The 27,476-nt window shown below is 51.8% G+C and overlaps 10 protein-coding genes across 10 annotated transcripts; 6 read left to right on the top strand and 4 right to left on the bottom strand.

Annotated features, from left to right (window-relative positions):
- Window positions 1-317: 317 nt before the first annotated feature.
- On the bottom strand, window positions 318-1,616 carry P168DRAFT_256907 (GNAT family N-acetyltransferase). The gene has a single exon (XM_024834535.1). It carries the CDS (start codon window positions 1,513-1,515, stop codon window positions 430-432), a length of 1,086 nt encoding a protein of 361 aa, XP_024690543.1. The 5' UTR covers window positions 1,516-1,616; the 3' UTR covers window positions 318-429.
- A 957-nt stretch (window positions 1,617-2,573) lies between these two features.
- On the top strand, window positions 2,574-3,587 carry P168DRAFT_240902 (uncharacterized protein; the record flags this gene model as incomplete). The annotated part of the gene is made up of 2 exons (XM_024833739.1): window positions 2,574-2,636; window positions 2,688-3,587. The coding sequence occupies 2 exons, from the start codon at window positions 2,574-2,576 to the stop codon at window positions 3,585-3,587; spliced, it is 963 nt and encodes a 320-aa protein (XP_024690542.1).
- Window positions 3,588-4,032: 445 nt separating this feature from the next.
- Window positions 4,033-5,767, top strand: P168DRAFT_298642 (C2HC5-type zinc finger protein; the record flags this gene model as incomplete). Its single annotated transcript, XM_024838282.1, has 2 exons — window positions 4,033-4,037; window positions 4,186-5,767. 2 exons carry the CDS (start codon window positions 4,033-4,035, stop codon window positions 5,765-5,767), a joined length of 1,587 nt encoding a protein of 528 aa, XP_024690541.1.
- Window positions 5,768-6,772: 1,005 nt separating this feature from the next.
- P168DRAFT_312214 (cytochrome P450) lies at window positions 6,773-8,561 on the top strand (the record flags this gene model as incomplete). The annotated part of the gene is made up of 3 exons (XM_024839556.1): window positions 6,773-6,850; window positions 6,976-7,608; window positions 7,674-8,561. 3 exons carry the CDS (start codon window positions 6,773-6,775, stop codon window positions 8,559-8,561), a joined length of 1,599 nt encoding a protein of 532 aa, XP_024690540.1.
- Window positions 8,562-8,694: 133 nt separating this feature from the next.
- P168DRAFT_272731 (tryptophan--tRNA ligase WRS1) lies at window positions 8,695-10,309 on the top strand. The gene is made up of 3 exons (XM_024835332.1): window positions 8,695-8,973; window positions 9,043-9,865; window positions 9,917-10,309. The coding sequence occupies exons 1-3, from the start codon at window positions 8,861-8,863 to the stop codon at window positions 10,244-10,246; spliced, it is 1,266 nt and encodes a 421-aa protein (XP_024690539.1). The 5' UTR covers window positions 8,695-8,860; the 3' UTR covers window positions 10,247-10,309.
- A 225-nt stretch (window positions 10,310-10,534) lies between these two features.
- P168DRAFT_292086 (uncharacterized protein) lies at window positions 10,535-12,157 on the top strand. Its single transcript, XM_024837524.1, has 3 exons — window positions 10,535-10,996; window positions 11,342-11,743; window positions 11,895-12,157. Exons 1-3 carry the CDS (start codon window positions 10,898-10,900, stop codon window positions 12,045-12,047), a joined length of 654 nt encoding a protein of 217 aa, XP_024690538.1. The 5' UTR covers window positions 10,535-10,897; the 3' UTR covers window positions 12,048-12,157.
- Window positions 12,158-15,382: 3,225 nt separating this feature from the next.
- P168DRAFT_241024 (MDR family MFS transporter) lies at window positions 15,383-17,261 on the bottom strand (the record flags this gene model as incomplete). Its single annotated transcript, XM_024833746.1, has 3 exons — window positions 15,383-16,030; window positions 16,087-16,893; window positions 16,971-17,261. The coding sequence occupies 3 exons, from the start codon at window positions 17,259-17,261 to the stop codon at window positions 15,383-15,385; spliced, it is 1,746 nt and encodes a 581-aa protein (XP_024690537.1).
- Window positions 17,262-18,662: 1,401 nt separating this feature from the next.
- On the bottom strand, window positions 18,663-20,218 carry glkA (glucokinase glkA; the record flags this gene model as incomplete). Its single annotated transcript, XM_024836077.1, has 2 exons — window positions 18,663-19,970; window positions 20,036-20,218. 2 exons carry the CDS (start codon window positions 20,216-20,218, stop codon window positions 18,663-18,665), a joined length of 1,491 nt encoding a protein of 496 aa, XP_024690536.1.
- Window positions 20,219-22,760: 2,542 nt separating this feature from the next.
- P168DRAFT_272722 (Mic19 family protein) lies at window positions 22,761-24,043 on the top strand. Its single transcript, XM_024835331.1, has 3 exons — window positions 22,761-22,965; window positions 23,195-23,252; window positions 23,330-24,043. Exons 1-3 carry the CDS (start codon window positions 22,907-22,909, stop codon window positions 23,855-23,857), a joined length of 645 nt encoding a protein of 214 aa, XP_024690535.1. The 5' UTR covers window positions 22,761-22,906; the 3' UTR covers window positions 23,858-24,043.
- A 263-nt stretch (window positions 24,044-24,306) lies between these two features.
- On the bottom strand, window positions 24,307-27,195 carry P168DRAFT_312208 (ribonuclease P/MRP protein subunit POP1; the record flags this gene model as incomplete). Its single annotated transcript, XM_024839555.1, has 4 exons — window positions 24,307-25,058; window positions 25,109-26,273; window positions 26,330-26,762; window positions 26,851-27,195. 4 exons carry the CDS (start codon window positions 27,193-27,195, stop codon window positions 24,440-24,442), a joined length of 2,562 nt encoding a protein of 853 aa, XP_024690534.1. The 3' UTR covers window positions 24,307-24,439.
- Window positions 27,196-27,476: the final 281 nt, after the last annotated feature.

The following is a 27,476-nucleotide window of genomic DNA, read 5'->3' as shown; positions in this document are numbered from 1 at the left end:
AATGCTTTAACTGACTCTACGGTTTTGTTATTGTATAAACGGTTTCGGTGGATACTCTGCTTATCTTATGATACGGAGATTGAGTAAGATCTGTTGAGTATCTACTTGCGTTAGCGGCAACCGAGAGAGCTGTGTATTGCCCGTAGCTGTCAGGAATGACTATAGACATGCACAATCCACACATAGATTCTCACCAGAGCTCACTGTATACCCCCTTGACGTATAATAGCACTGAGTAGGTCTTGATCTACAACGAAGGGATCAAGAATGAAGATCTATAGATTTCTAGAAAAGGAGATATGTACAGGAAGGCATAAAAACAGGCGGCGTAAGGACAGTCGTCCCCGCAATGCAGGTATTCACAAGGGTATTCACAAAAAACACAAAACCAGAAAAAACAAGCAAGTTCAAAAATCCAGCAAAGGAGATTCATTTCTGGGGCTCATCATCAGCCTTCCGCTTCCTACTCGCCCTATCATCGTCATCAAACGTCTTGGAAGCCGACAACGACTGCACTCCATCATCGTCCTGGTCGTCTTCATCCTCGGCCTCGACCTTCTCCCAGTCGTCGTCGTTTTCGGGGTTTTCCACACCCGGCTTCGTCTGACCCAGATCAGCAGTATCCGCCCCGCTCCAGTCGAGGACGAGTTTGACGATCTTGGCGCCGGACGGTTTTAGACGTCGGTAGTAGTTCTCCACTATGCCGTCCTCGACCTCGAATCCTCGCGCTGTGTACCATTTCAAGCCGTCTTCGTTGGTTTCGTGCACGTGCGCCGTGACGCTGCGGATGTTGTAGTGCTTTACCAAGTCGGAGAGCTGGTGCGGTCGCGAGTCCGATGAAGATGATTTAGAATTAGACGGGGAGTTAAAGAGTAGGGAGTGGAGGAGAGAAGCTGCGATGCCGCTCCCGCGGTAGGGCGATAGTAGATGGAGGGTCTGAATGTAGAGGTTGGTGGGTTCCTGGTGCGACCCCTGGTGATCAGCGAGCGTGGGCGCCAGTCGTTCAAGCCTACACCTAATTCCTCCGATGACTTTGTCCGTGCTTGTATTTGTGCTTGTGCTTAGGGGGGCAGATTCTGCGGGATGGTCATGGTAGACGGCCACGCGGGACACCGATGCGATCACGGGGTCGGTGATGATCGCCGTGTAAAACGAGTTGGGATATCGCGTAGGCAAAAGCACGCCTGTAATGCGCGTCAATGAAGGGATATGACCGGTGCTGACGGGCTCGATTGTGACGTGTGGGTGGGGTGTCTGGTAGCCCGGCGCGATGGAATGGGGGAACGCGGGAGGCTGAAAGGATAGGTCTTTGCTTGGAGGCGGGGCTTTCAGTTGTGCGGTAATGCTAGTCGATGTCGAGTTTGAGGACCGAGGCACCATCATAGAGGGGACAGGTTTGGGGAGACGCGAGTGTTTGTTGCTGCTAGACGAGGATGGTGAGGGGAGATGAGGAGAGGACGAGGTGGGCGATCCTTTGTTGGACTGATGCGCCTTTGCGAAGAACTGATATGCCATGATTGTCGCAGAAAAAACTTATATGCAATAGACAAAAAAAAAAGGCCAAATCCCACTTGACTTGCCTCCTTGTTCCCCTAAAAAGAATTGACAGAGTCGACCATGGAGACAAAGGCGCGAAGAAGAGAAAAGAGGAGAAACGCGGAGATGAGATAAGATAAGATCGCTCTCAAGGCTCTCAAGGCGCCCAACCTCAGTCAGCGCAAGGCCTCGCTGGTCTCCCTCTTTTTCTCCTCCCTGCTCCTCCTCTTCCTCTTCCCCCCCCCCCCCAAGAAAACAAGCTTCCCCGGTCTAGACACTGTGGGGCTCTTATATTCTTATACTCTTGGTGCTCTCCCATCAAGCTTTTGATCACTTCACTATCTGTTATATATAGATCATTGTTATGAAACCGTCTGTCCTCCTATTCATGTGGATTAGGTAAGTGGCCATTCACCAGCTTGCAACGGGGCGGTTGGCTGATCTTCTCCCTGCCGCAACAACAGTTCGCTCCAGTGATAATAGAGCCCCCCTCCGCATTCACTCCTGTCGACCGATGGACGCCCATTTTGCCGGTTGCTTGGGCTCCGTGTGTTGACTATCGTCTCAACTTCTCGAACTCGGTGCTGTTTCGGGATCGTGCCTCGATTTGCCTCCTAGTCGCATCGTCTCGGCGATCGCCTATCCGATCCGGTTTTCTCGAACTATACCTCGACAATACATGGAACTACGTGGGTGAAGCTACAGGAACTTCTTGAACTGGGCAGATACGTGGAATCCATCTTGAACCAGAGAAAGTGAGGTTAGTCCTACGGAATTTAGTTAGGGTTTGCGATTTGGCTTTGGACGTGGCTGTGGGCTTGTTAGACCTCATCATGGGATCCTTGTCGCATTCGGTTCTATGCTACATCTGAATGGCGTCTATATATGACATGCCATCTCACGCTGTCCGCCGGCTACATGTCTCATGCTGAGCTCTGATCCGTCTCTCTTTGGCCTGTGCTCTCCTATGACGTGGATGATTTACGTTCTCCGAACGAGGACTAACATACGTGTGGTATAGGTCTCCTGCTTCGAAGATGGGTGAATCCAATGGAACAGAGCACGGGAACTCGTTTCCGCCCGGGACAATTGCGAAACTGGTACGTTGACTGACGTCGGCCTTGCAGCAATGGGAAACTGACCCGGGCAAGACGTGTGATATCCTCAATGATACCTTCTACAACATCATACATGATATCGTTTCGAAGGTTCATCGCGATGAAAAGATTGCACGGATGCGCTCGGCCGCTGTCGTTGCCCGACAGAAAGCTGAAGAGGAAGCAAATCGGCGTCGCGAGGAATCGGGAAACAAGCCAGCCACGGTTAAGGCCAGTGACCCGGATTCGGAGGAAATGAAAGGGGTCCGTGTGGAGACTGAAGCTGCCATCTGTGAAGACGGAAAAGTCTACCTCAAGGGCAATCCGCTCGAAACCACCAAAGAAATCATCTGCCCCGAGTGTCGATTGCCCCGTTTGATGTACCCTGTGACGGGGGCTGGGGCTCGGGCGCCCCCAGATCTCTCCCGGGAGTACTGCCAGAAACAGCCGATGATCAGCAAGCCTGGCCATGATGTCCACGGCAATCCCTTCGCCACTGACAAGCCGAATACCAAGAAAAAGAAACAAACCACTACCGCAAATACACCAGCGTCGAGCCCTCCAACTACTCCCGACAGCTCGTTTAAACAAGCAGCACCAGAGAAGGTTTCATTCCCGACGGTGAAATGCCCAAACTGCCCCAGATATTTCGTCGTGACAAGAGTGGCACAGCACTTGGATCGGTGCTTGGGCTTGTCTGGGCGTCAACTGAACCGGAACAAGACCCCATTGGAAAGCGGCATCACACCTAACTCCGGACCCCCCAAACGTCCGCTTGATGATGATACACCGCCTACGCTACCCAAGAAGAAGAAACTGGGCGCTCCGAAGAAGATGTCTGGGAAGAAACCGCCACCCGCGCCCAGCAGCAAGTTAAAAAACGGGCTAACGCCGGACATGGCGGCTGCCGCTGATGGCCACATAAAAAGCGAAACAAACGGGGACAATGCATAGTCCTCACTTTGTTCTAGGTGCATGATCATTGTTCCTGTTCTCGTGGATATACGGGCCTGTCTGCATGGAAGACACAAACTGAACATATGTCTTCCCTTCTTTTTTCATAACGATACTGACGTAAATATTCGGCATCAAAAGGCGTCAACGGGGTTTGGCTTAACTCCATCAGGTCAAGAAGTTTGGGACATGCTCGGCGTTGTTTCATTATTTTGAGTTTTGGCTTCTGTTTCGTTGTCAAGATGGTCTTGTTTTGCTTTCATGGATAGATATGCACTTTTGTACAATAGTCTTGCGCTCACAGTCATCTTAACTGTTCACCACATGGATATCTTTCACCCATTTCAAATGGTCTTCTATTCTTCTAGTGGGAGGAGGCACTTCATATATTGGCTGTCATTACTACAATGGTGAGTCACTTTGGGGCCTGAAAAGTAAGGCCACAATGCTGTTCGCCGTCATCCGCGGGACCGCCGACCATCTCGCATGAATCGCTCGTTCTCACTCGACGATCTCCCCAACCACGAAATTCAACCCCCAATACTCCTTTTTGTCTCTAATTCTCCACACGAATATAACTTACTTTTTGTCCCATGAGCGACCCCGGCCTTATCTCCTGGGCAGTGCCCCGTGTCTCCCAGCTCCTCCCCCTCGACGAGGAGTCCCTCACCCAGATCATAAGCTACGCCGCCAGCCTACCCACCGAAGAAAGCGCAGAGCATCTCAAAAACCTCTTGGGTGACTCGCCTGCCGTATTCGAATTCATATCTGCCTTCAGTGCCCGACAGTCCCGAGCGAATACCACCTTTACCCCCACGAGCAGCCAAGCTACGGCGAGAAACACCAACAACGGTCCCGGTCCAGCGTCAAGGAAAGGAAAGAAATCCAAGCCACCCCTACACAGTCGCGGTCCTCCGCGTCGTCCAGACAACTATGGAAACGTCGTAGGGGGCTATAAAAAAGAGGACCTGGACGAAGATTACATGCCCGCGTCCTCTCGGAGCCAGCATACTCAGAACGTACAAGGCACTGGTGGTGTGTTGAAAGGAGCAGGGGCTGGGACATCGCCGTCAACAAACGCGCAACTTTCGGTCCCTTCTTCTCGCGAGGGATCAGCAGCTGCATCGCGCACTCAATCCCCCGCACCCGGAAAAACTCCTCCTTCGGCGTCTGGGCCGATGATCTCAGACCTCCTGCCTAATGTGAAATCGAAAGCTGCCAAGTCGAGCCGCTCCGGCGGGTCCGGCGCTACGAAGTTGTCTAAAGCGTCGTTGACCACATCTGATATTTCCGATCTTACAGCTGCAATCGCCGCCCTGGAGATGTCGACGAACCCGACGTTAGGCGACACGGAACCCCACAAATGCAATTGTTACGCTACAATCCACCCGCTCTTCGACCCTGCACCGAATTGCCTTAACTGCGGGAAGATAATCTGCTCTCTGGAAGGTCTACATCCTTGTTCGTTCTGCGGGACGCCTCTGTTGTCGGCCGAGGAGATCCAAGGCATGATCAAGGAACTACGGGCAGAGCGCGGACAAGAGAAAATGCGCGTGCACAACGAGGGTGTCCAGCGCGAGAGTAGGCCGCGAGTAGGGGCAGAACCCTCATCGTCTAGCCATCTAGATGCAGCCAAAGCGCATCGTGACAGGCTACTTCAGTTCCAGGCCCAGAACGCAAAGCGGACTCGGGTTGTTGATGAGGCAGCGGACTTCGAGACGCCTAATGTCGCGTCAACCATATGGATGAGTCCTGCGCAGCGTGCGTTGGCACTGAAGAAGCAGCAGCGGATCATGCGGGAGATGGAAGAAAAGGCCCGACCGGAGTGGGAGAAGAAGCAGACGGTTATGAGCTTAGATATCAAGGGTGGTCGTCTGAGGCGCGTTTACCAATCAGCGCCTACGGAATCAAGCCACGGTGACGATCAGACGGACGAGCTGGCGGAAACAGAAGCCGGTGACGGAATCGAGGCAGGAAGCAGGAATGGCGGGAGAGCCTTCAGCCATAATCCCCTTCTCGCCGCTGGGGGGCTTCCACGGCCTGTCTGGAAGGCAGCCGATGGGAAGCAACCAGAAACCTCCGCGCGCAGAGAACCAAAGCAGACATGGCGACGAGTTCAAGATGACAATGACGACAATGAACAATGGATATTGGATGGCGGAGTGCATGGATACTCCTAGCTTGACTGGCTTTAACATACACTTTCGATGCCGTTACGGCAGCCCAACCTGGCCAAACACATGGCCAATCCAAAGTTGATTGGTCCTCGTTTATCTTGACGATCACATCTCCCTTAAGAAATGCTCGTCGTTCCATATCTACAAAGTCGCGCAGAGTCAACCTGATTTTGAGACTTCACGACGTCCCCCGAACAAATTGCGGGTAAAACCGTCGTCCTAGCATGAAACCAACGCTTGTCGAGTTCGCCATTGATTTCCGAGCCTTGCACATATGATGGTCGGATATCGCCGGTACTGACGTCAAGCTAAGCAAGGTTTCGGGTCTTCAGCCCGGACCATCCTGGCGAGATCCATCTTTATCCGGTACCTCTACCAGCGGCTGGGGTTGCATTCCCCACATGCGTAGATGGCCTAGGTAATAATGCTGGATAACGTATACGTTGAATATCTCATTTAGCATAAAGCATAAATAGCAAGAAATAATATCTGGCTGAAGCTCGTCCACGGAGCACAAATCCATGAGCTCTTCCAGCTGCATCCGTCGATTTTCTTCAACTGAGGCCATCCTTCCACGGATGAGCGTCATCATGAACCAAAGTTGACAACCAGCCGTCCTAGGCTCAGATATCATAAATCTACCCCAAGAGGAGCCATAAACTAGAACCCCCGTTCCTAACCGAACCTCCCCACGGGTTATTTATACAGGTCTACGTTCCCGCTGGATCTCAACCATACTCCATCAGCGCGGACACACTTGTCTTCACTATTATTACAAAGAACATTTACCAAGCCCGGGGAAAGCTATCCTCATTGGTACCGCTTATAACTCTTAGTATATCATTCGCGGGGTTGAAAAGACAGCATAGTAACGAAGTTTCGGCTTGACACGGGTAGACTCGGTTTTCCCCAGAATCCGTGCGCGAGAGATTCTGGGCCTGTCTACGGAGTAAACGTTATACTCCAGCAGCAGCAGCAAGGGCTGGAATACACACATACAAAGGCATCATGTTGGTGCAAGAGGTTTGGGCGGCCTTGTCGTTGATGAGGCTGTTGGTGGGTGTGTTAGGGATTTCGGGAATTCTGGTATGTCTTCTATACTTCCTCCCTACATTTTCTTTTCCTCCTTCTTCCTCTTCGAGATACTCGTTGCTTTGCGATCGAGTATGTCGTACAAACCAGGGAAAATGATGTACTAAGTAGTACACTAGTCTGTTGTGTACGCGGTCTATAACCGCTTCTTCCACCCTCTCCGCCACGTCCCTGGTCCCTGGCTGGCGACCGTCACACCATTCGTCCAGCTGTACCATGGCCTCCAAGGGGACCGACACCTGTGGCTGCACGCCCTGCACAAGAAGTACGGATCGCACGTCCGCGTCGCGCCCAACTTCGTGTCCGTGAACACCGCGCAGGGTCTCCATGACATCTACGGCCACGGGAAGAAGCTCAAGAAGGCGAACTTCTACAACGCCTTCACTGCCATCAAGGGCGTGTACAACACGCACAATGTGATTGATAAGACGGTGCATGGGCGCAAGAGACGCGTGCTCAGCCAGGCGTTTTCGGACCACGCGCTGAAGGCTATGGAGGATGTTGTGCTGCTGCATGTTAGACAGCTGTGCGATAAGTTGGCGGATTTCCCAGGTAGCACTAATTACAGCGGGAAGGGAGAACGTGTGCGCAATTTGGCGAGTTGGTTTAGCTGGCTTACTTATGATGTGATGGGCGAGCTCTGCTTTGGGAAGAGCTTTGATATGCTGCAAGGGGATACTATTTCTCAGCAGAAGAAGGACCGGCGACAGATGGTTGGGTTGGTGGATCGGGCTGCTAATCGGCATTATGTGGTAAGTTATTGACGCGGCGAATAGCCACATCCCCGACCAAGGACGAACGAGCTGACGAGATTTAGTGTGGCCTGTGGACACCTCTCGATACATGGCATCTGGATCAGGTTGTAATCCATAAACTGACCAACGACCGCTGGAACTTCATCATGAATTCTCGAGTGGAGGCCAACGAACGAGCCAAGGAGCGCACGAAGGCCGGCCACAGCGCCAAGAAGGACTTCTTCTACTACCTCCTTAACGCCAAAGACCCTGAAACTGGACGCGGTCTCTCAACGGCCGAGCTCTGGGGCGAAGCCAACGTCCTGATGATCGCCGGCAGTGACACCACCTCGACAACGATGACAGCCACGATGTTCTATCTTCTCCGCAACATCCCGGCCATGGGACGGCTGAAAGACGAAATCCGACAGAGCTTCAACGACGTCGAGGAAATTATCAGTGGCCCCAAGCTCAACGAATTGGTTTATCTAAAGGCCTGCATTGACGAAGCCCTACGATTGGCGCCTGCTGTGCCGGGTGCGATCCCGCGGGAAGTGATTGACGGGGCCATGGTCGACGGCGTCTATCTACCTCCCGGCACAGACTGCGGCACCCCGACCTACTCTATCCACCGACAAGACGAATATTACCGGGAAGCAGAGTCGTATATCCCCGAGCGTTGGATTGACGGCGCCACATGCCAGACCCGATCTCAAGAATGGACGACAACCAAGGAGGACGTTGAGGTTGCTCGCAAAGCGTTCTGCCCATTCAGCATTGGTCCTCGGGGGTGCATTGGGAAGAGCATGGCCATGATGGAGCTGCGACTGACCATCGCACGCCTCATTTTCCTGTTCAATTTCGACTTATATGACCGGGAGGGAGAGGATGAGAACGGACATTTGGCTCTCGTTGACCATTTCACCAGCGCCAAGAATGGGCCTAATGTGATTGCCAACCATAGAATATGAATGGAAAATTTGCGTCCATGCTCCGGGAGCATGATAATGAGCCCTTATCTATGTAAATTACATTACAATAGAACCACGGAAACGCGGAAGCCATAGAAAGGCAAGAAAATACTCCGGAGTATATGAGATTATCATCACGTGCACCGCCACTATCATTCCGTAACGGGCTAGAGGGGAACAGATCACATGACCCACTTTATCTTTGCCCCTCATTGTTTTTATGACTCCATACGTCCGTTCCTCGCTGGCCCTCAATATCGGTTTAACTCTGCAGCTAGCGGTCGGTGAACTATTCCAAGATGGCAGCAAACTCGAGTTCGACGGCGGAGCAGGATATCAACCCCTGGTCCGTGGCCGGTGCCCGCGACGAGAGCGGCAACATCTCCCAGATTGACTATGTGTCTCTTGCCCAGTGAGTAGGATATCTGCGCGTTTTCTGTACGCATGGTCCCGTCGCTAACACTATTGTCTCGATTGATAGGAAATGGAATACCCAATTGATCAGCCAGGATCTCCTCGATCGCTTCGAGAAAGTCACCGGCCACAAGCCGCACCGCTGGCTGCGACGCGGCCTCTTCTTCAGCCACCGTGACTTCGACAAGATCCTCACGAAGAAGGAGAAGGGCGAGCCCTTCTTCCTCTACACCGGCCGTGGCCCGAGTACCGGCAGCTTGCACCTGGGGCACACCATCCCGCTGTCGTTCACCAAGTGGCTGCAAGATGTCCTCGACGTTCCCTTGGTATTCATGCTTACGGACGACGAGAAGGCCCTGTTCAAGGACACCCTCACCTTCGAGGATACGATGCAGTATGCGATGGACAACGCCAAGGACATCATTGCCCTCGGGTTCGACGTGAAAAAGACGTTCATCTACAGCGATTTGAAATACGTCAGCTCGCACTTCCTGACGAACGCCTGGGAGTTCGGAAAGCTGGTCACCTTCAACCAGGTCCGTGGCGCATTCGGCTTCAACGAAAGCACCAACATCGGCCGGTTGTTCTTCCCCTCGGTGCAGTGTGTCGCTGCGTTCGCGACCTCCTACCCCGAGCTGTGGGCCGAGGAGCCCCAGAAGAACCGATCCCAGCCGATCGCCGACATCGCCTGTTTGATCCCCATGGGCATCGACCAGGACCCGTACTTCCGACTTTTGCGCGAGAACTCCCACCGCATGCGCTTCCCTTCGCCGAAGCCTGCGCTGATCCACTCCAAGTTCTTGACTGCTCTGCAAGGACCGGGTGGGAAGATGTCGTCGTCGGAGCCTAACTCGGCTATCTTCATGGATGACACTCCTAAGCAGATCAAGGTGAGTCATTGTATACCCAGACAGATTGGTTGCATATCTAACCATCAACAGACGAAAATCAACAAGTACGCGTTCAGCGGTGGCCAGGTCACCGTTGAGGATCACCGCCGCCTGGGCGGAAACCCCGATGTGGATGTTGCGTACATCTACCTGACCTATTTCGAAGAGGACGACGCGAAGCTGGCGGAGATCTACACCAAGTACAAGAGCGGCGAGCTCCTGACCGGTGAGCTCAAGGCGATGGCCATCAAGGCGCTGCAGGAGAATGTGGCGGAGTTTCAGGAGAAGCGCAAGCTCGTCACGGACGAGGTCCTCGAGCAGTACATGACGCCGCGGAGGTTATACTTTGCCGATAAGGAGCAGACACTGCCCATCCGGTGACCACTTAGACATAAACCAAATGATTCGATGAAGACAGAATACCAATTGATTGCATGACCGCTTAGTACAATAGCCGTGAACATGATCCACATAACCTCCTCATTCACAGTAGTGTTCCATCGACTAACTTATACAAAAATGGCAGCCCCTATGCTGAGTCATCACCCCATAAAGATCACCAAGATAAACTACTCGATCGAACCACCTCCCGGGCAAGTTACTATTAATACTCGATTGGCTCGAGTACTCCAGGAAGCCAAGCTTGCCCAGCGGCCTAACCAAACAGAAGACAGATATGCAACATCAGCCACAAACAAAGGAAACTAGAAAAAATTGAGTTCTCACTTTTCTAGCAACCCATTTCCCCCTCCTATCTTCCAAGGGACATTCAATGCCTGCTGTTTTCACGTGCACCGCAATGTACCTGTTCATTCTCACTCCTTAGCTACTCCGCTCCCATTTCTTCGTGGCTTATGGCATCCCTGGAACGGGGTCTCGCAGATCACACTGGCAAGTGAGTTGTCTACCTGTCAGTGGTAGATAGACATTCAGGTCATCGATCAGTCCATACATACCTAGTACCTACCTTACCCAGGTACCTTACGGAGTACTTAGGTATATAAAGAAGGGAAGGGCCAATCAACAAACACAATGCCCCCGTCTCCCTTGACTGTCACGCTTATCCAAGCGACCATCCTTAATGCTATCTCCAACATTCTGGCGCAGATTATCGATCAGTACCAGAAGAATGTACGTAGTATTATTCTTCCTTGTTTCTTCATATTTGACTGGAGTTTGCCCTTCATTCCACTTCTGTTACTTCAAATGCCGTTGTCAGCCTATCAACCTACTACCCCATCCCCACCCTATCCCTATCATCCGAAATACCGATATAGACCCATCTATACAATCTTTTTATAGAACCCCTAAAAGCTCTCTACACATCGTTCGACCAAAACAAAAGAGAAAAAAGAAAAAGAAATTCTCCCACTTCGTGCCCTTTCTCCTCCTTTTCAAAGAAAAAAAAAAAAAAGAACTCCAAAGAAACAACAAAAAGATTGAAAAATGGAGATCACATGATAACAAAAACCCTAGAAACCATTCGCCCTCAACACCCCAGCCCTGCTCCAGTTCGTCGGCTACGCCATCATCATCGTCCCCATCAACGACATCTGGCAAAAGCTCGTCGAAGCATGGTACCCCGGCTTTCCCACCTGGCGGATCCTGTCCCGATACCGCCGGGAGACCACGACGGCGACGACAACCGCCAACATCCCTCTCCACCACAGGGATGCTGAATTGGCAGCAGTCGCAGAAGAGAAGGACAAGCCTGTCCGTCGTGTGGAGTCGGGCCCGGGATCAGGCACGTGGAACTTCACTATGAAGTTCATGCTGGATCAGACTGTTGGGTCGGTTATGAATATCGTGCTGTTTGTTGTGCTGATTAACCTGCTTAAGGGGGCGGGCTGGAATAGGAGTTGGGAGTTGGTTTGTGAGGTATGTTTTTCACTTAGTTTCTTTTCCGTTCTTCTTTCTTGTCTTCCCTGTCTGGAATTCTAGCATGCCTTTCGGTGGTGGGGTGCGTGTGTTCTACTTGAATAGAGCATAAGATTTGAAGGTTGTGTACAGAGGCTAATATGTGTATCAGGACTTCACACCCATCATGATCGCGCGCCTCAAGTACCGGCCGCTGGTGTCCGTCTTGATGTACACTGTCGTTCCGCTAGACCGGCGTGTGGTGTTTGGAAGTGCGTGCGGGGTGATCTGGAGTGTTTACCTTAGTTTATATGCGGCTGTTTAGGTTAACAAGGATGTGAAGCGCAGAGAATTGTTGAAGTGAGTCACATCTGTAAATTGAAGTGACTCTTGATACGACAAGTTCTGTATATGGGGAAGAACGAAACCATCGATCTCTAATATATAGACTAACTTGGGTCTCGCGTTGACTGATGACATGTAGTTTCTTAAATATACGTAGCAGGGGAGCATGATTTGAGCCATCGAGATATGTAGGAATTCGAAAGCTTCTGCATAACCTCATTCTCGTCCCAAGACAGGTTGGTATCCCAGGGTGTCTTGTTGAGTACCGACATCTCAACAATTGTCGGATATCTTGGCCGGAACGTTTCCATGTTATTGCGAGGTTGACTGTACAACTGTGCCGCTCGTTTTCGGACACTCCCCGACCGGCTAACCAGTCGGGATTCTCAAAGTGATCGATCAATCGCCACGTTAAATCTGGGTACCACTTTCTTTAAGAGTTGCTTTTCGGAAAGCGGCTCTCCATCTCTGGTTTTTCCGGAAAGCCAGTCCATAATGCTGTGCTCTCAGCTTACCTGCTTTGGTGAATAATCAGTATGCCCGTCTTCCTCAAGGTTCATCCTTCGAGGGACATATACCTCCGTTTGGGAGCCCGCTCCACCAAAGTAGAAGTACCTCATACCCGAGCGTTTTCACGCTTTTTCTGGTATATGGATCTCATTTTTCAGTTGACTGAAACATGAAATCGCAAATGAACCCAGAGTTTTGTGGATAAATCTGGGCATTGCATAAATTAACAGGGTATCTTCATCGTGGCGATATCCCACCCCCGCCTTGTCAAGATACGTAGGTATCCAATGTAATAGCTTTCGTATAAACCCATTCGCGTTCCAAGACAGACTGATAAGACAGGGGCCCAAGCTTCGTGCTCCGGGAACTTGTACATCCATTTATCAGCCGGCTCCACCAAAATAGAAGTACATCATACCCGAAGGGACGCGTATCGGCCGCTTCGGTCACGTTCTTGATATTGACATTGTGTTAGTGTAATCGTTGGACTGGCTGTTTGGAGAGGGAATTTTACCTTGACTCGAGAGAGAAAGATATATTTATAGAGAGAGAGGGGGGGGGCGTGTGTGTGTGTGTGTGTGTGTGTGTGTGTGTGTGTGTGTGTGTGTGTGTGTGTGTGTGTGTGTGTGTTGACTGGAGAGATGTGCAAGGTATCCTTATTTCATAAACCGGAGCATACGCACCATAGAGCTAGCTAGCTACTAGGATTTGATAAATCGATCAATAGCAGGCTAGGTAGATGGGTATGGACTCTTTGACGCTGAATGCGTTTTGTTTGCACGGTGGGTGGGTAGATGGCTGTCTGAGACTGTTGCAGCTGTAGCCTGTCTCGGATTACCATGCCTGGCAATGTCTCTTATTATAGACTGGCCCCGAGAGTTTTGCGTAGATATGTAGATTTCTCTGCAGAGAGGTAAGCACGAACGTACTCTATGCACATTATCAGGTAGCGCAGCGATGTGCTTTGTTCAAGGAAGAAGGGACGGTACGTAAAGATATCTCTATCCAAAGCCCTGAATAGGGGCATCAAATTCGACCGCGCAACACAGCTTATTAGTTGAAAGGCTAGGTTTAACAGTGAATGCAAAAAATTCATGTTTCACTTAACTTTCAGCTGTGATTGTGCGTAGCCCCATGCAGATTCTTTGATTCTCTATATCCTTTCTCCTCCTTCTCCTCTTCTTCCTTTTATTCTTCCTTCTGAAACTCTCCTTACCAATGCAGGTGTATATATTACCTCAACTTCCAACGTCTCTCACCCCGCACGTCTCAGTCCTCACAATAGCGGATGTGGATAGCTTCATGCTTATCCTATTGAGCTTTCCCAAGCTTGCAGAGACTCAGTAAGCACTAAACCGAGACCGGGGTTTCAGTCAACATATAACCCCAATGACCCAATCAATCGACTCCAGAGTGCAGTCAAACTTCAGAGCACAGCTGCACAAGGACTATGACAGTCTGGATAAGCACGGAACTCCGTGTGATCCAAGGAGCGAAACACAACGAAACTATACAATTAGACACCATATAAGAGTACACACAACAAATGTTGCATACATACTGGAGAGCCAACATACATGGATGTTGACATTATGAACATGTCACTAGATAGCTGAAGAACGCACACGGCATGAACGAAGAACTAGTCAACATGTCATGTCTTTTGTCAACTTCCCCCAGGCAGTCTATGTCTATCACACCTGGTCTAGAGATCAATTGAAATTGCAATCCCGCTAGGGTCTACTTGACCTTCAAATTCAAGCAGAAGATCAAAGACAAAAGGCGGGCCAAGGAAATCAATCCGAAGGCCCATAGCCAGCCGGACTGCCGACTGCCGCGCTTTTACATCTTTTTGATTTGGATACTCCAGAATTTTGCCCTTCCTGCCCCTTTTGGCTTTAGTGGTTATTAGGGTCATTGGGGTCAGCCGAAGCCAGTTCCCTGGTATTCCACCTAACTACAAGGCAATTTCCGGTATAAGTAAGCGTCTTGAAAGACTTGTCCGCTGATGGGTTGAGACAGCTGAGCGCAGCGCATGGATGCGCAGCCTTCCTCATTTTACCATCCTGGAACTCATCCAAGTTTATCATACCCAGCCACTGTGCTTCATTAATCATGCACTCCGCTCCGCTCTGTCCGTTTACGCGAAGCTGCACAGCGTGGATATGGAAGATGTCACAATATAGATAGTGCTCACAAGGACACCCACGGAGCTCAGAAGTGTCTAGATAGATATCTTTTGTAGCCGAGTGGTATTCTTTGCGTCAGAAGGATACACTTTGATCGCCGAGATACCCCAGTCTGCCTCTCAATCTTAGTCTTCTACTACAACCTGGTCTTTCCTTTGCTTTATTCAAAACAAGAGAATATCCCATTCAAAGGGGAAGTCATGAGTTTGCTGTTTATTATGGACATATTCTGCTCGTCATGTTGTTCACTTTTATCAGCGATGTTCCCGCAAAACTACAGTCCGCAGCATGCCATGCATGTCCTCTGGGTCTCTATTTCCTTCATGATTTCCATATATCCGTTGTTTCTTTCGGTTTCTCTTTTAAAATCGATTAGGATTCAAGGGGAATGAATAGGTCTTGCATTATCCGTTATACGCTGCAATCATCAACCTAGATTTGTTATTGTATTAATCTATTCAACCAGATAACAAACACAAACAAAGGCCAAGCAAGCAGCGATGAAAGATTAATACAAATATCATCATGACATACATTCAATTAAAATCAAAATAATGTAACTTTCCTCATCCCATACTATCCCTACTCTCCCCCTCTCCCAAAAAACTAGCAAGTACTAGGCAACCCCACCCTCCAATTTCCTCCCCTTAACGGAAATCCACTGCACAGGGAGCGCCCCGACGATAGCGAGTGCGCCCATCGCGACGGCAATGTAGAATGCTTCGGTGATGGCGTCGCTGTAGAGTCTGACGACGGTCGATATAGCGTCGGGAGGTACGGCCTTGCGCAGCATGGTTGCTCCGGCGCTGACGACGAGACGGGCGTCGATGTCAGGGACCTTGGTGACGAGGCTTGTGAGTAGCTTGTTCTGGAAGATGTTCTGGGCGACTGAGACGAAGATTGAGCCGCCGAAGTTTTGCGCGAACATTATCATTGCTGTGCCTGTGGGGGTGTCGGAGGTGGGGAGCACTGCTTGGATGACGAGGACGGACTGCTGTAGACCTAGGCCGACCCCCATGCCGTATATGGCTTGGTAGCCGATCCATGCGGGATGGCCTGTTTCGGGGGTCATTGTGCTGAGGAGCCCGGCTCCTGTGGCCATGAAGACGGGGGATAGCATCATGAATGGCGTGTAGTATCCAAGTAGCGTGACTAGTGCACCTGCGAGCAAGGAGCAGATGACTACTCCGAGGACCATGGGGATGTTCATGATGCCGGACTTGGTCGCGGAGACGTCCTTGATGGCTTGGAACCAGATCGGAATCTAGTAGATCACAGTCAGTACTTCCATCTCCATATCGCAATATACAGGGTTCTCACGTAGTAGACCGTGGAAAAGAACGAAGAGCCCAAAGCGAAGCTGAAGAACGCGGCGCCCCATACGTTCCGGTTTTTGATCAGGCGCAGCGGCACGGTGGCCCTTTCGCCCTGGTATTTCTGCAGCCCTGCAAAAATCATCATGAGAACCCCAAAGAGCACAAACAACGCGATGATGCGGCCGTTACTCCAGGGGTACTTCGTGCCGCCCCATTGCAGGGCCAGCAGGACGCAGATAACCCCGGGGAGGAAGAAGAGATTCCCAAGCAGATCCAGCTGGGACAAGGTATTCTTGAGGGTGGTCTTCGCTTTGATCGATTTAGGCGTTTTGAAGAAGAGTATGATGAACAGGAATGTCGCGCCGCCGACAGGCAGGTTGATGTAGAAACACCATCTCCAGCTGACATGGTCCGTGAAGGCGCCTCCCATCAAGGGACCCGCGACGCTGGCTATCCCAAACATGGCCCCAAACAGCGCGGTGTAAATCGGTCGTTTCTCGAGCGGCATCGTCTGAGCGACGATGAGGACGGCGCCCGAGAACAACCCGGCGCCTCCGATGCCCGCAATCGCGCGTCCGACGATGAGCGTCACCGAGTTTGGCGCAACTGCGCAGATCAAGGACCCGACCTCGAAGATCGCCAGCGCGGCGAGGTAGACCCATTTCACGGAGTAGAAGGTGTACAGTTTCCCGAAGACCAAGGTCAGGGAGCATTGTGTCAACAGATAGGCGCTTCCATACCAGCCCACGTCTTCGAGGGATTTGAATCGGTCTGTGATCTTCGGGATGGCAGTCGCGATGATGGTATTATCCTGAAATCGAACCAACGTCAGCAGAGGCCTCCTCCCACACGGACACCCATCTCTCGTCGGGAAGGAAGAACACTGACCAAGGCCAAGCAGAATATAGAAAGACAAAGTCCAGTGATGATCAGCCCGAGCTTCCACGACGAAGGATACTCCGGGTGTTCTTCCTCTTGCTCCTCGGTGACCTCCTTGGATCCGGGGACAGCGGGTTTGTTTTCATTCTCCGGCGCTGGGGACGCTGATTTGATGGAACCCTGGCGTGGTGACTCTGTCAAGGTGGTCTCTCGATCTGTGGATTCATGAGTGACCAACGAGGGCTGTTCGAGTTCGACTTTGGGTCTGTCGTGAGGCGACGAGATGAGGGTGTCTGCCATTTTGTCTGTCATTTGGCTCTGGGAGCGAGGATCAACGGATAGGAAAGAATCAGAGAGATCTGAGGTTGACACGAGATTCAAACCCCGCTGTGAAACAGATTAATGTCACCCCTGTACCAGGCTTGTGACTGGAGGGGATGGAGAGTGGTCGTCACAGCAGTGATGGAAGCGATCGAGGGCCGTGCAACGATAAACAGGGAAGTAGCTCAGCTGAAAGAAAGGGAGTAAATGAAGCTTGAGGATGATTTTTATGAGCTTTCCACCTTGTAAAGACTAGATCAAGGAAGGAAAGAAGGGAAAACGTCCAGAGCAAGATAGATAAAGTAGGAAACCAAAATGAAAAGGAAGGGAAGAAGAAACCTGGATTTCCTGACAGGGGAAGCCGGAAGTCAATAATTCAATCCCACCATCAGCAGAAAGGCAGTGCCATGGTCTACAGCGTTTAATTACATCAGAAATCCATTGTCTAGTAAATCCCATTAATACCACTGAGCTGTAGTGTAACCACTGGACGGAGGTGCAGTGATAAACCCAATATAATCATGGGCATGAAAGCTGGATAAAGAGCACATCAACAAAAGAGATACAGCCACCGGGAGCATATCTACACTAAACTACTGCCGATGATCGACATAAAGAAGAGTGGAGCCCACATCTGCATAGTTAAAGCTGCAGTTTGCTGTTGCTGGCGTCGATCCATCTCGGAGGATCTTGAGCCCTAAGTTCCGATCATCCGTCCCTTCAGCCACGCCTCCGACCACAAAGAGATGATCTCCCGCCTACGACTGCCCAGCCTGGTTCAATAGAGGCAGACGCGCCTTGGCGTCAGATGGAAGTAATGAACTTCCGTCATCCATGGATATGCACGTCGGAGGTCGGGATTTACAACCGCCGGGGTCTCAGCCGCCGTTGCACCGGCTTGCCAATAGAGATGGGAACGCTACTCGGCCATTTGGAGAATCAAATCAACGTCTAGATGGAGAATATTGGTTGTAGTGGTAATTTTTCCTGTATTATCAAACGCCGTAAATGACCATTGATATCTTATACACCGGCCGTCTCCCGGGTCACCAGACTGCCACACCCTCAATGTGGATCTTGGCGGCTCGCGTCTCAGACTCTTCCCAAACCTCAGAAAGGGGTCGGGTACAACAGAAGAACATGGGGAAATGAAAAGAAAAAAACTAAAGATTAGAAGGGAAATGGAAAAAGGAAAGAAAGAAAGCAGAGTACACAAGGCAAGAAATCAAACCAAGTAAAGTCAAGCCTAGATGCGAATGAACGAACAACGGCCGATCCATGCATCCTTGGAACGATTCAATCTAAATCAGTCCATACATCATCACGAGATACCCGATCATTTCTCTGCATGATTTCTCGGCCTAACGATCCAAACACGCACTATTGCGACTTCTGCGCCTTCTTTCGAGCTTCCTCTCGGCTAGCGACCAGGGCAATCAATGCCGCACCCACGCCGCTGCCATCTTTCGAGATCCCGATGCGGATCTTCTTCTCGCCGGTTTCTCCAACCTCTGGTACCTCCCGTAGGGCATCCCGCAGGTGGTGTTCGAAGTTGGGGTAGAACTCGACCAAGCTTCCGTCCACGCCAATGTCCACCATGTCCTCGGCCTGGAGCTTGCCGGTCGAGATCAGAATAGCTGCCAGCGGCACCGCGCTCAGACGCGCGGCGCGCTTGCCGATCGCGTGCACGATGGTCTGAACAGCCTTGCAGTCGGCCATACTCGGTCGCTCGATCTTCGCATGGTCCTTCAGGGCGACCTTGGTCGGTTCCATCCCCTCGGTCTTATCGGCCTCCACCAGACTCAGGAGACTGGTGTCGACACCCCACTGGCGGAAGAGGTTCGAATCCTCGGGGACCAAGACGTCGGATCCCTCACCGGGCTTGAATAGGCCCAGAGACTGGTTCTGGTACAGGTCGAGCAGCACGCGACGCAGGATTTCACCCAGGAACATGCCCGACACGCGCTTTTCGAACATCTGCACGCCGGGGTTGTTGCTCTCTTCGTTGAGCTCCTGGTCATAAACGGTATTCGGAAGCACACTCAGATGGTTATCGAAACTGCCCCACTCGGCGTTGATGATCATTTCACCCGTGGACTTGTCATAGTCCGCGTGCTCGATGTTGTCCAACTTGGTCACCCGCTCGAGCTTCTCCACGTAGGCGCCGTTGGTACCGGTGCCGAAGATCGCGCCCAGGAACGTCCCGGTCTCGCCGGGGGAGGTATACGAGCGCGCCATGAGCGTGCCCACCGTGTCGTTGACCAGCGCGGCCACGCGCACCGGCAGCTCCAGCTCATCCAGGGCACTCTGCAAGAGAGAGCACACATCACGCCCCACGGCGTCTGGGATATTAAAGCCCTTCGTCCAGCGAATGAGCGTCCCCTTGTTGATGCCGACCTGGCGAACAGGGAAGCTGAAAGTGAACCCCAGATCGAACACGCCCTCCTCGCGCTGGTCGGTGCCGCGACGTCGCATGTGCGCCTCAAAGTGTTCATTGTGATGGATGCGCAAGAATGACTCGATCTGGCGGGCCAAGAACACAAACAGATCCTTCGACGACCCCGATGCCATCAGTTCCCCGGGTGTCATGATCTTGGTCTGCGTGAGCGAAAATGTCGTGTCGCCATGGAGCTCGACGGAGCAGACGCGGAAATTCGTGCCACCGAGGTCGACCGCCAGGTACAGGCCCTGTCAACGAGTTAGATTCGCGATCACCGATCGGGGGTGCGTAAGATCGCATGTGGACACCCTACCTTTTCGGTGCCATTGGGAACAGAGGTCACGTAAGTCGGAATCTGGCTCAGCGTGGTGTTCTCATGCGACAGCCCCTCGTCGATTTCCCGGATGTATTCCTTGACCCCACGCTGGACCTCATGGGCGGGATAGTCGAACTGACTGGCGATCCGCGCAGCTTCTTCCAAGAGAGGGGACGACATTGGAAGCGGCTGGAATCAGAGGCAGACGAAGATGGTGGGGTAGGTGGAGGAGAGATCTCGGAGGGGAAGGAAACAGATCTGACACCAAGCAAAGGCCCCGCTTAGAGAGTATGAGGAGAGTATAAGAGAAAGAAGGGCAAAGGATGAGAGATAAAGGAGAAATAGAAAGGGGGGGCTAGGTTCCAAGGATTATCACAAAGATACAGATTGCGGTTGCAAGGATCCAAGCTGTTTAAGAAAACTAGAAGAAAGACCGGAGGAGGGGTCAATGAGGTCAGTCGGAAGGAGGCCAGTTGGTGGGGTTCGCAGCCCCGAAGGACCAGCCAAACGTTACCAATAGGATCAGGGTCGGCCGACAAGACCAACGGGAACACCGGGTTCACCGGCCGATGAAGCGGAAGACGGAGCAATGTTTAATTAATCTTCTTCCTGCACAGGGTTCTTTTACACTATCTAGCCCAACATCCGTGGATTCAACTACATGTGTCTCTCCCTAAATCAGGAACGCAACTCAAAGTATTATAGAGTCCATGACGCCACGCCCGGGTAACAAATGTGGGGGTCTCTATTCACCCATGGTCACCCGGTGAGAAACAAAGGTTAGGATCAAGTAACTCTTGGAAGTTGGTCAAGTGCCTGGTCAGACTTTCTGACAGAAAATTTTACCTCTCGTCTATGATTGGCGTGTCATTGAGGAAGAATTCCCTGGTATTCAAGGACAGTACTACCCATTACTGGGAACGGAAAGTTTATGATGTTGCTGACACGGCTTGCATTCCTTCATTTTTTGGGCCTTCGCCGTTTTGGGCTACTCTGGCTTCAACATTTGTTTATCTTATGTAATTTGCACATATGGGAGTCTTTGGCTTCAACTGTTTAAACGTTCCTTTACTGACTTGGAATGTCATGGACTGACTGGGACAGTATTTACACAGCCATTGTCTGTTGAGCACCTTCTTTATATGAGATATTTAATACCCTAGGATGTCCGAAAACTGAATATCAATACTAAACACGGGGTACTTATGACTAGTTAACGCTACTAGATTGCATTACATGTATACATGCATACAGCCACTTTACAACCATACAGAATATCCGCGGTGGAGTCTTATCGCGTCCTATCCCATTGTTGACTCCAAGGCTACAAGGAACTAGAATGCAGCCACTGCCAATCACCAAGTAGACTAGGCCGAAATCATTCAATATCAACCAATATCGAGATGCCAGAGGGAAGCGGACTCTACGAGTATAACAAAATATCGAAGCGAAAGACTAGAAGCTGGTACAAAGGATGGAGGTGTATCCCGTAAAGTCGAGCACATCAGCTCTTCTATGTACTTTGACTAGACCGAATAAGAACAACAATCAAACATGGTAGACTATATATTCACGCGACCGATTGCCAAGACCTTCTGTACTTGTACTTAATTGTTTAATCTGATAAGGACACGGAGTCGTCCACAGTCACAGCATACGCTTAGGGTTGGCTATCCTGCATCATGAATTGTATAAGGCTGATCTTCTAGACCGGCTGATCTACGTCTTTCAGCATACTCGATACTAAGTATACGTTACCGCCCTTGTTTTTGGAATCAGATGCGTAGGTAGAGAACCAAAGGTACGCATAATCGTGGCATTCCAACATTCGTCTCTACTAACCAAATTCTGATTTACATCTGCATCGTGTTATCAGAGGGATCGAGAAAGCTCAACTACTATCTATGTATATACCCAGTTAACATATCCAGCCACTACAGTATACTTCCACACGGGGCTATATCAGTAGGTATTCACAAGAAGATAGCAAGCCTTCATAGTTCGGGTTGGAGTAGGGTAGAGGTCGGCCTCGTCGGGTCACGACATGAGAAATTCGAACCTTATGCGAAAGAAGCGGAGAGAAGAGACAAATGTGACACAGATCCGAAGATTCTGCAGTTGTGTAATGGTGGTATTATCATGTTTGCTGCTGATCACCGGGATAGCCTTGTATGTTGCAATCCAGGAATCCTGGAACAGATTTGCTATATTTATTAAGTACAACTATAGACAGCCATGTTCAAAAGATTTAGATGCCAACCATTGTTACCTAGAACTGGGAGGTTGCTTGAATATTGTGTTTGAGACTTTGATAACTATATGGCTCTTATTTTGGTCCCAGGAATCTGTACAGATTGAACAAGTTTTCCGGACTTTGAATGCAAGTAATAAAGATGGCCTATGAGGGTATTCGGTTCTCTTTAATAAAGGGCGTGATGGATTGGCAGTCAGCTTTGTGCCTGCACATTACGTGACTTAACAATAGCATTAAGCTATTCTGATCTTTCCTGACACATCTAGCCCAGATATGTTGCATGGATTGCCGGTATAATAAAACCGTAGCCCAACTAAATAAATCACAGCGCATATAGCAAATCGTAAAGCAAATCCAATGACGACAATAACGATCATTGCTAACGACCGATGACTAACCATCAATTCACGTGACCACGGCGGAAGTCGGCTGCTCGCAACATTATCATCGCAGCTCGACGGCCCTTCCCTCTCTGAACAATTCGGAATTACCCCCAGCATAGCGCTTTCGCACTCATTTCCAGACGTCAGCGGATCCAGTTCTGAATCGGTGATCCGCAAGAGCCGGGCAAAAAAGTTGAAAAGACCGTTCAATTCTGCTATAGACCGCACATTATGGGCTCCGGCAGCTCAAAGCCCGAGGCTACGGCCGGGTCGAAGCACATCTTCTCGAGGTAGGTTTCTTGGATTCTGCTGGTTTGTCTTGGGCCGAGTTGCTTTTGCTTTTTGTGATCGATGTTAGAAGGAACAGGATCTCTGTGCATGTTGTCTGTTTCAATCGGCTGGACTCGGATGCTTTTGGGCGACTACCGAAGCAGCATAAAACACTTCGATTGGCGATGACGCTCAAGCAAAACCAACAATGTCAAACCAAACGAAGCAACAATGCTAACATATCAACAGTGGATCCCCCGTCCAGTTCTCCTCCAACCTCGTCGACTCCCTCCAGTCCAGCAGCGAGGTGCGTAACCCACCCACCCTCCACACTCAACAACAAATAAACCAGCAACTAACCCATGATATAAAAAAAAAAAACAGACCGACTCCTCCCGCGCCAAATCCCTCGAACTCCAAATCCAAGCGCGCGTCTCGCAAGAACTAGAACGCATCCGCGCCCGCGAACAGCAAACCGTCGCCGAGATCGAAAAGCGCATCGCCCAGGCCCCGGAAAACAACATCCCCGCCGCCCCGTCACCCACCACCACGTACAGCTACCCACCCGGCTCGCTGAACCTGGACGCTCCGCGCATCCCCTTCGCCGGCCGCGAGACGGACGCCCCCGCCTTTGACGCCGCCGCCGCTGCTGCTGCGTCGCAGGGCCAGCCCATCAACCGCGGTTTGACCCGGGACTCGGTGAACGAGGATGTGGAGCAGCTGCGGGCGAAGCTTGAGGGCCGTAGGAAGCTCGTGGAGCTGGATGATGGGCTTGTGAAGGCTAAGGAGGATGTTGTTAGCTGCTTGCGGTTGAACGATCGGCGGCCGCTGGATTGCTGGAAGGAGGTGGAGGGGTTTAAGAAGGAGGTTGCGCGTATGGAGCAGGCCTTTGTTGATCGTGTTGTTGGTTGAGGTTGCTGTTGTCGTTGATGTGTGAGTGATTGAGTTATGTTATGTATTGTAAGCATGTAGTGTGAGTGTGTGGTGAGTGAGTGTGGGTGAGTGGGTGACTGCACTCGCTGATAGATATCGATTTCTTTTATGTTATTGGAGTGTATATGTACAGTTAGCTATTTCTATCTATCTATTGCCCTGCGGCTCACTTGTCTTGTCGTGTCTTCGCGGCTCAATCCGGGGTATCTCTTATATCTCTTATATTTATTATAGAGACTGAAATTTGGCACCATCTGCTCCCTCGGTCATGGATAGACAACCGGCTGTGCCAGCTATTACCTCCGTGGTTCATACCAGTGCCGCAGACACATCCGTTTCTAGCTTATACAGTCTACATTTCATGAGAAAAGAGTGAAAGAAGGAAAGGAAAGGAAAGGGCATAAAATATCTAACAGGGTATCTCTAAACAACAACAACAACACCAACATCCTATCCCATCCTATCCACCACGCAGATTTCCTACTTATAGGTACCCAGGCAGCTACATCACCATCATATCATATCATACCATATCAACCAACACTCCATTTCATCCATGTATCAAACAACCTCCCACCTGCCCAACCTCCCAACGGTCTCCCCAGCAGCCCTCACAATACACATATTCACCTCCCGAGCTCTACTCTTCTTCGCCTTCGCCCCCGCCGGGAAATTCTCCGAACCCCTCATAACCCTCGACACCAGTATCGAGCCAATACCCGTCCCCTTGCCCTCAGACAGGTTATAGTTACCCGTCGTGACGAACCCGATCAGGTCTTCTTCCGTGGGGAGCGGGAGGTGGTTTTGTTGGGGTGTGTCTTCGGGGTGGAGAGGGGTGATTAGGGATGCTGCGAGGCGGGAGCGCTCGTTTTCTTGGTTTTCGTTGTTGGGAGTAGGATGTGAGGGGTTGTTTGTTGAGGGCTTCGAGGCGAGTTGGAGCCATTGCTGGCGCAGCTCGGTGTTGGTCGTGGGCAGGCGGTAGATGCGGGCTCGGGGTGTAGGGGTGCCGCGGTTGAGGAGGGATACTCGCACTGTTGCGAGGGAGGAGGCGTCGATGGGGGTGGAGGACGGATCGTGGATGGCGCGGGTGGCTTTGGTGGGGGGGAGTTGGGTGATGTTTAGCGGGAGCGTTGTGGCGGCGGGGGGTCTTTTGCGATGTTGGTCTCTGCCTCTGCTTCTGCTGTTGTCTTCTGGTCGTTCTTCTCTTGTTTGTCGGGAGCACTGCCCGACGCGATTTGCAGGAGCTTCTCCCAGTCACACGCCCAACCACGGCCGATTTCCCCCTTCTGTCCATTCCCCAGATCCAGACTCGCGAACTCAACCCGTCGACCTTTAGGCCGACGCTCCCATTCCTGTTTAGCTTCTTCGCGCTGGCGGAGGCCCCATTCCCAGCCTGCTTGCGTGCCGGGAAAGTCGCCCGGGAACCAAGGTTCTCCGCCCTCGAATGCGAGCTGCTGTTGCTCTTTTAATCCGCCGAACCGGGGATTGCCGCCGCTGGAGAGCGGGTGGTACATGAGCGAGTACCATACGGGAGTGACGCACTTCCACGGGAGGAGGATGGTCCAGTAACCTGGGGCGTTGCTGTTCTTGGACTGGGTGGTGGACCGAGAGGTGAGGACCATGACTGGTATGCGTGGGTCGGATTCGACTGGGGTCGGGAGCTCGCCTGGTCCTGCTTCGGTGCGGCGCCGGTTTATGGCTTTTTGGCTGGGGAGTTGGCGGGCTGCTGCCAACCGTGCGCGACGGTCGAATAGTGCGGGGGTTTGTTGGGTGCGATCGGGTGTCCAGGAGGATAGCAAGATGGCTAGGTTCTCCATGTTGGAGTCGGCGGACGGGGGTTTCAGGCTCTGGGGCGGGAAGTGCAGGCGGGGATCGGATATAGAGAAACCGAGCAGGGCATTGAGCGGGAGAGATGAAGGGTTAGACACCCCTAGCAAAGATCTCCAGGTAGCTTCCACGCTGTCCATCGGCACCTGCTTCCCGTCCATTCCCAGCGGTCTCAAAGCCGAAATCAAAGCTTCTGTCGACCCAGGACCTGTAATGTCGATACTGCCGATCTCGAAACGGAGGTCTTCCACCATGACGGGAGGATTCTGCTTCTTCGAGACCTCCAACAGTTCGTTCCACAGCTGCAAAAACGCAGACGGGTGGACCCTGATAAAGACCTTCTTTTTGGCCTTCGCTTTCGCATCTTTCTCAGCACCTGCATCGACCATCTCCACATCCTCAGAGTTAACCTCCGCACACCGCACCAGCGTAACCGGCGCAATCGGCCTCTGCAACCCACCACTCTCAAACACCCAAGCCCTCAAGCTCCTCGTCCCCGCCCTCCACTTCCGACCCTTCACCCCCCACGCATCATCCCCATCCACCCCAACAGCACGCAACGCACTCTCTAACCCCTCCTCAAGCCCCTCCATCTGCACCGTAGCCATATAACTCATATCCCACGCAACAGCGCCCTCGCGCCCCTCGCCCGATGAGAAGGCCTATAACTCTTCTCCGTCGGCGACAACGGCAACGCAAACCGCCACAGCGGATCCTTCGACGTCGCCATATGCGCCCGCTTCGCATGGAACATGTGGGTCGGCAGCCACGTCTTGCACCGCTGGCGCTTCTTGTATTTGGACTCCGGCGCCGGCGGCCGCGAGAGCTTGTTTTTCTTGATTTTGGGGACGCGCGGCGCGATGTCGAATGCGTGGCTGCCGGTTGAGGCGAGCTCTTTGCGCGTCTCGCTGTCGCGCTGGGCTTTTGCTGAGGCGCGCTTGGCTTTCGTTTTGGCGTTTAGGTTTTGCAGACGACGGGCGGTTTCGAGGCGGATGCGCATGAGTTCGGTGGGTTTGCGGCGGCGGAATGATACTGTTGGGGTGTTGTCTTCGGCCATCTAAATCACGAAGTCAGCTACTTAGACGCCTTATATCACCGAGCGTGCCATATAAAACCAGCAGATAAACGAGTAATAAATAACATACCTCCTTCTTCGCCCTCGCCCTCAACCGACTCGGCACCCTCTTCACATTATGACTAGCGGTCCTCCTCCGCAGCGACCGCGGCACCTGCTGAAACGCCCTCGTCGTCAACGCCGCCTTCGACCGCTGCATGCCCGACTCCAGCGACCGGATCTCGAACTCCCGCGCCTCCAGATAAGCAGCGACGTCCAGCTCCCCGGAGGCGGACAGCGCCGCGTCGGCCGACTGCACCGCCAGCGAGCGGGCGTCATAAGTTTTGGCGCGTTTGCGGGCGGCCGCGGAGCCATCGTTGTAGGAGGACTTTCCCGGCGCGTCGGGCTTGCGCTTGGGGGGGAGGGTGGGGGCCATTTCGGCCGGTGTTGATTTATTCGGGGTGAGAATGGAATAATTGAGAGGAATAAGAGAAGAGACGTGACGTGGGAGACCAAAAGCTTGGTTAATGGGGTTGGTTGGGGCCTGGAACTTTTTTCTTTCTAATTTGGATTTTACCCGGAGACGGGCCCCTCGATGCCTGTACGGCTTGGGCTTTAGCGCGTCACCGTCACCCTTCCGGGCCGATACCAAGTCACACCACGGCGTCAAAGCACCAATTATAGCCCAAACAGTGTTTGAGGGGAGTGTAGATCGTT

This window comes from Aspergillus campestris, assembly GCF_002847485.1.
Source record: "Aspergillus campestris IBT 28561 chromosome Unknown P168scaffold_10, whole genome shotgun sequence".
NCBI lineage: Eukaryota > Fungi > Ascomycota > Eurotiomycetes > Eurotiales > Aspergillaceae > Aspergillus > Aspergillus campestris.
This window is presented reverse-complemented; position numbering and strand designations above follow the sequence as displayed.

Coding starts and splice junctions, on each gene's coding strand:
- P168DRAFT_272722 (XM_024835331.1), top strand. CDS start 22,907: ATGGGCTCCGGCAGCTCAAAGCCCGAGGCTACGGCCGGGTCGAAGCAC. Junction 22,966..23,194: donor TCGAAGCACATCTTCTCGAG/GTAGGTTTCTTG, acceptor ACATATCAACAG/TGGATCCCCCGTCCAGTTCT. Junction 23,253..23,329: donor CCCTCCAGTCCAGCAGCGAG/GTGCGTAACCCA, acceptor AAAAAAAAACAG/ACCGACTCCTCCCGCGCCAA.
- P168DRAFT_292086 (XM_024837524.1), top strand. CDS start 10,898: ATGCCCCCGTCTCCCTTGACTGTCACGCTTATCCAAGCGACCATCCTT. Junction 10,997..11,341: donor TCGATCAGTACCAGAAGAAT/GTACGTAGTATT, acceptor CAAAAACCCTAG/AAACCATTCGCCCTCAACAC. Junction 11,744..11,894: donor GTTGGGAGTTGGTTTGTGAG/GTATGTTTTTCA, acceptor TATGTGTATCAG/GACTTCACACCCATCATGAT.
- P168DRAFT_272731 (XM_024835332.1), top strand. CDS start 8,861: ATGGCAGCAAACTCGAGTTCGACGGCGGAGCAGGATATCAACCCCTGG. Junction 8,974..9,042: donor GACTATGTGTCTCTTGCCCA/GTGAGTAGGATA, acceptor CTCGATTGATAG/GAAATGGAATACCCAATTGA. Junction 9,866..9,916: donor ACACTCCTAAGCAGATCAAG/GTGAGTCATTGT, acceptor AACCATCAACAG/ACGAAAATCAACAAGTACGC.
- P168DRAFT_256907 (XM_024834535.1), bottom strand. CDS start 1,515: ATGGCATATCAGTTCTTCGCAAAGGCGCATCAGTCCAACAAAGGATCG.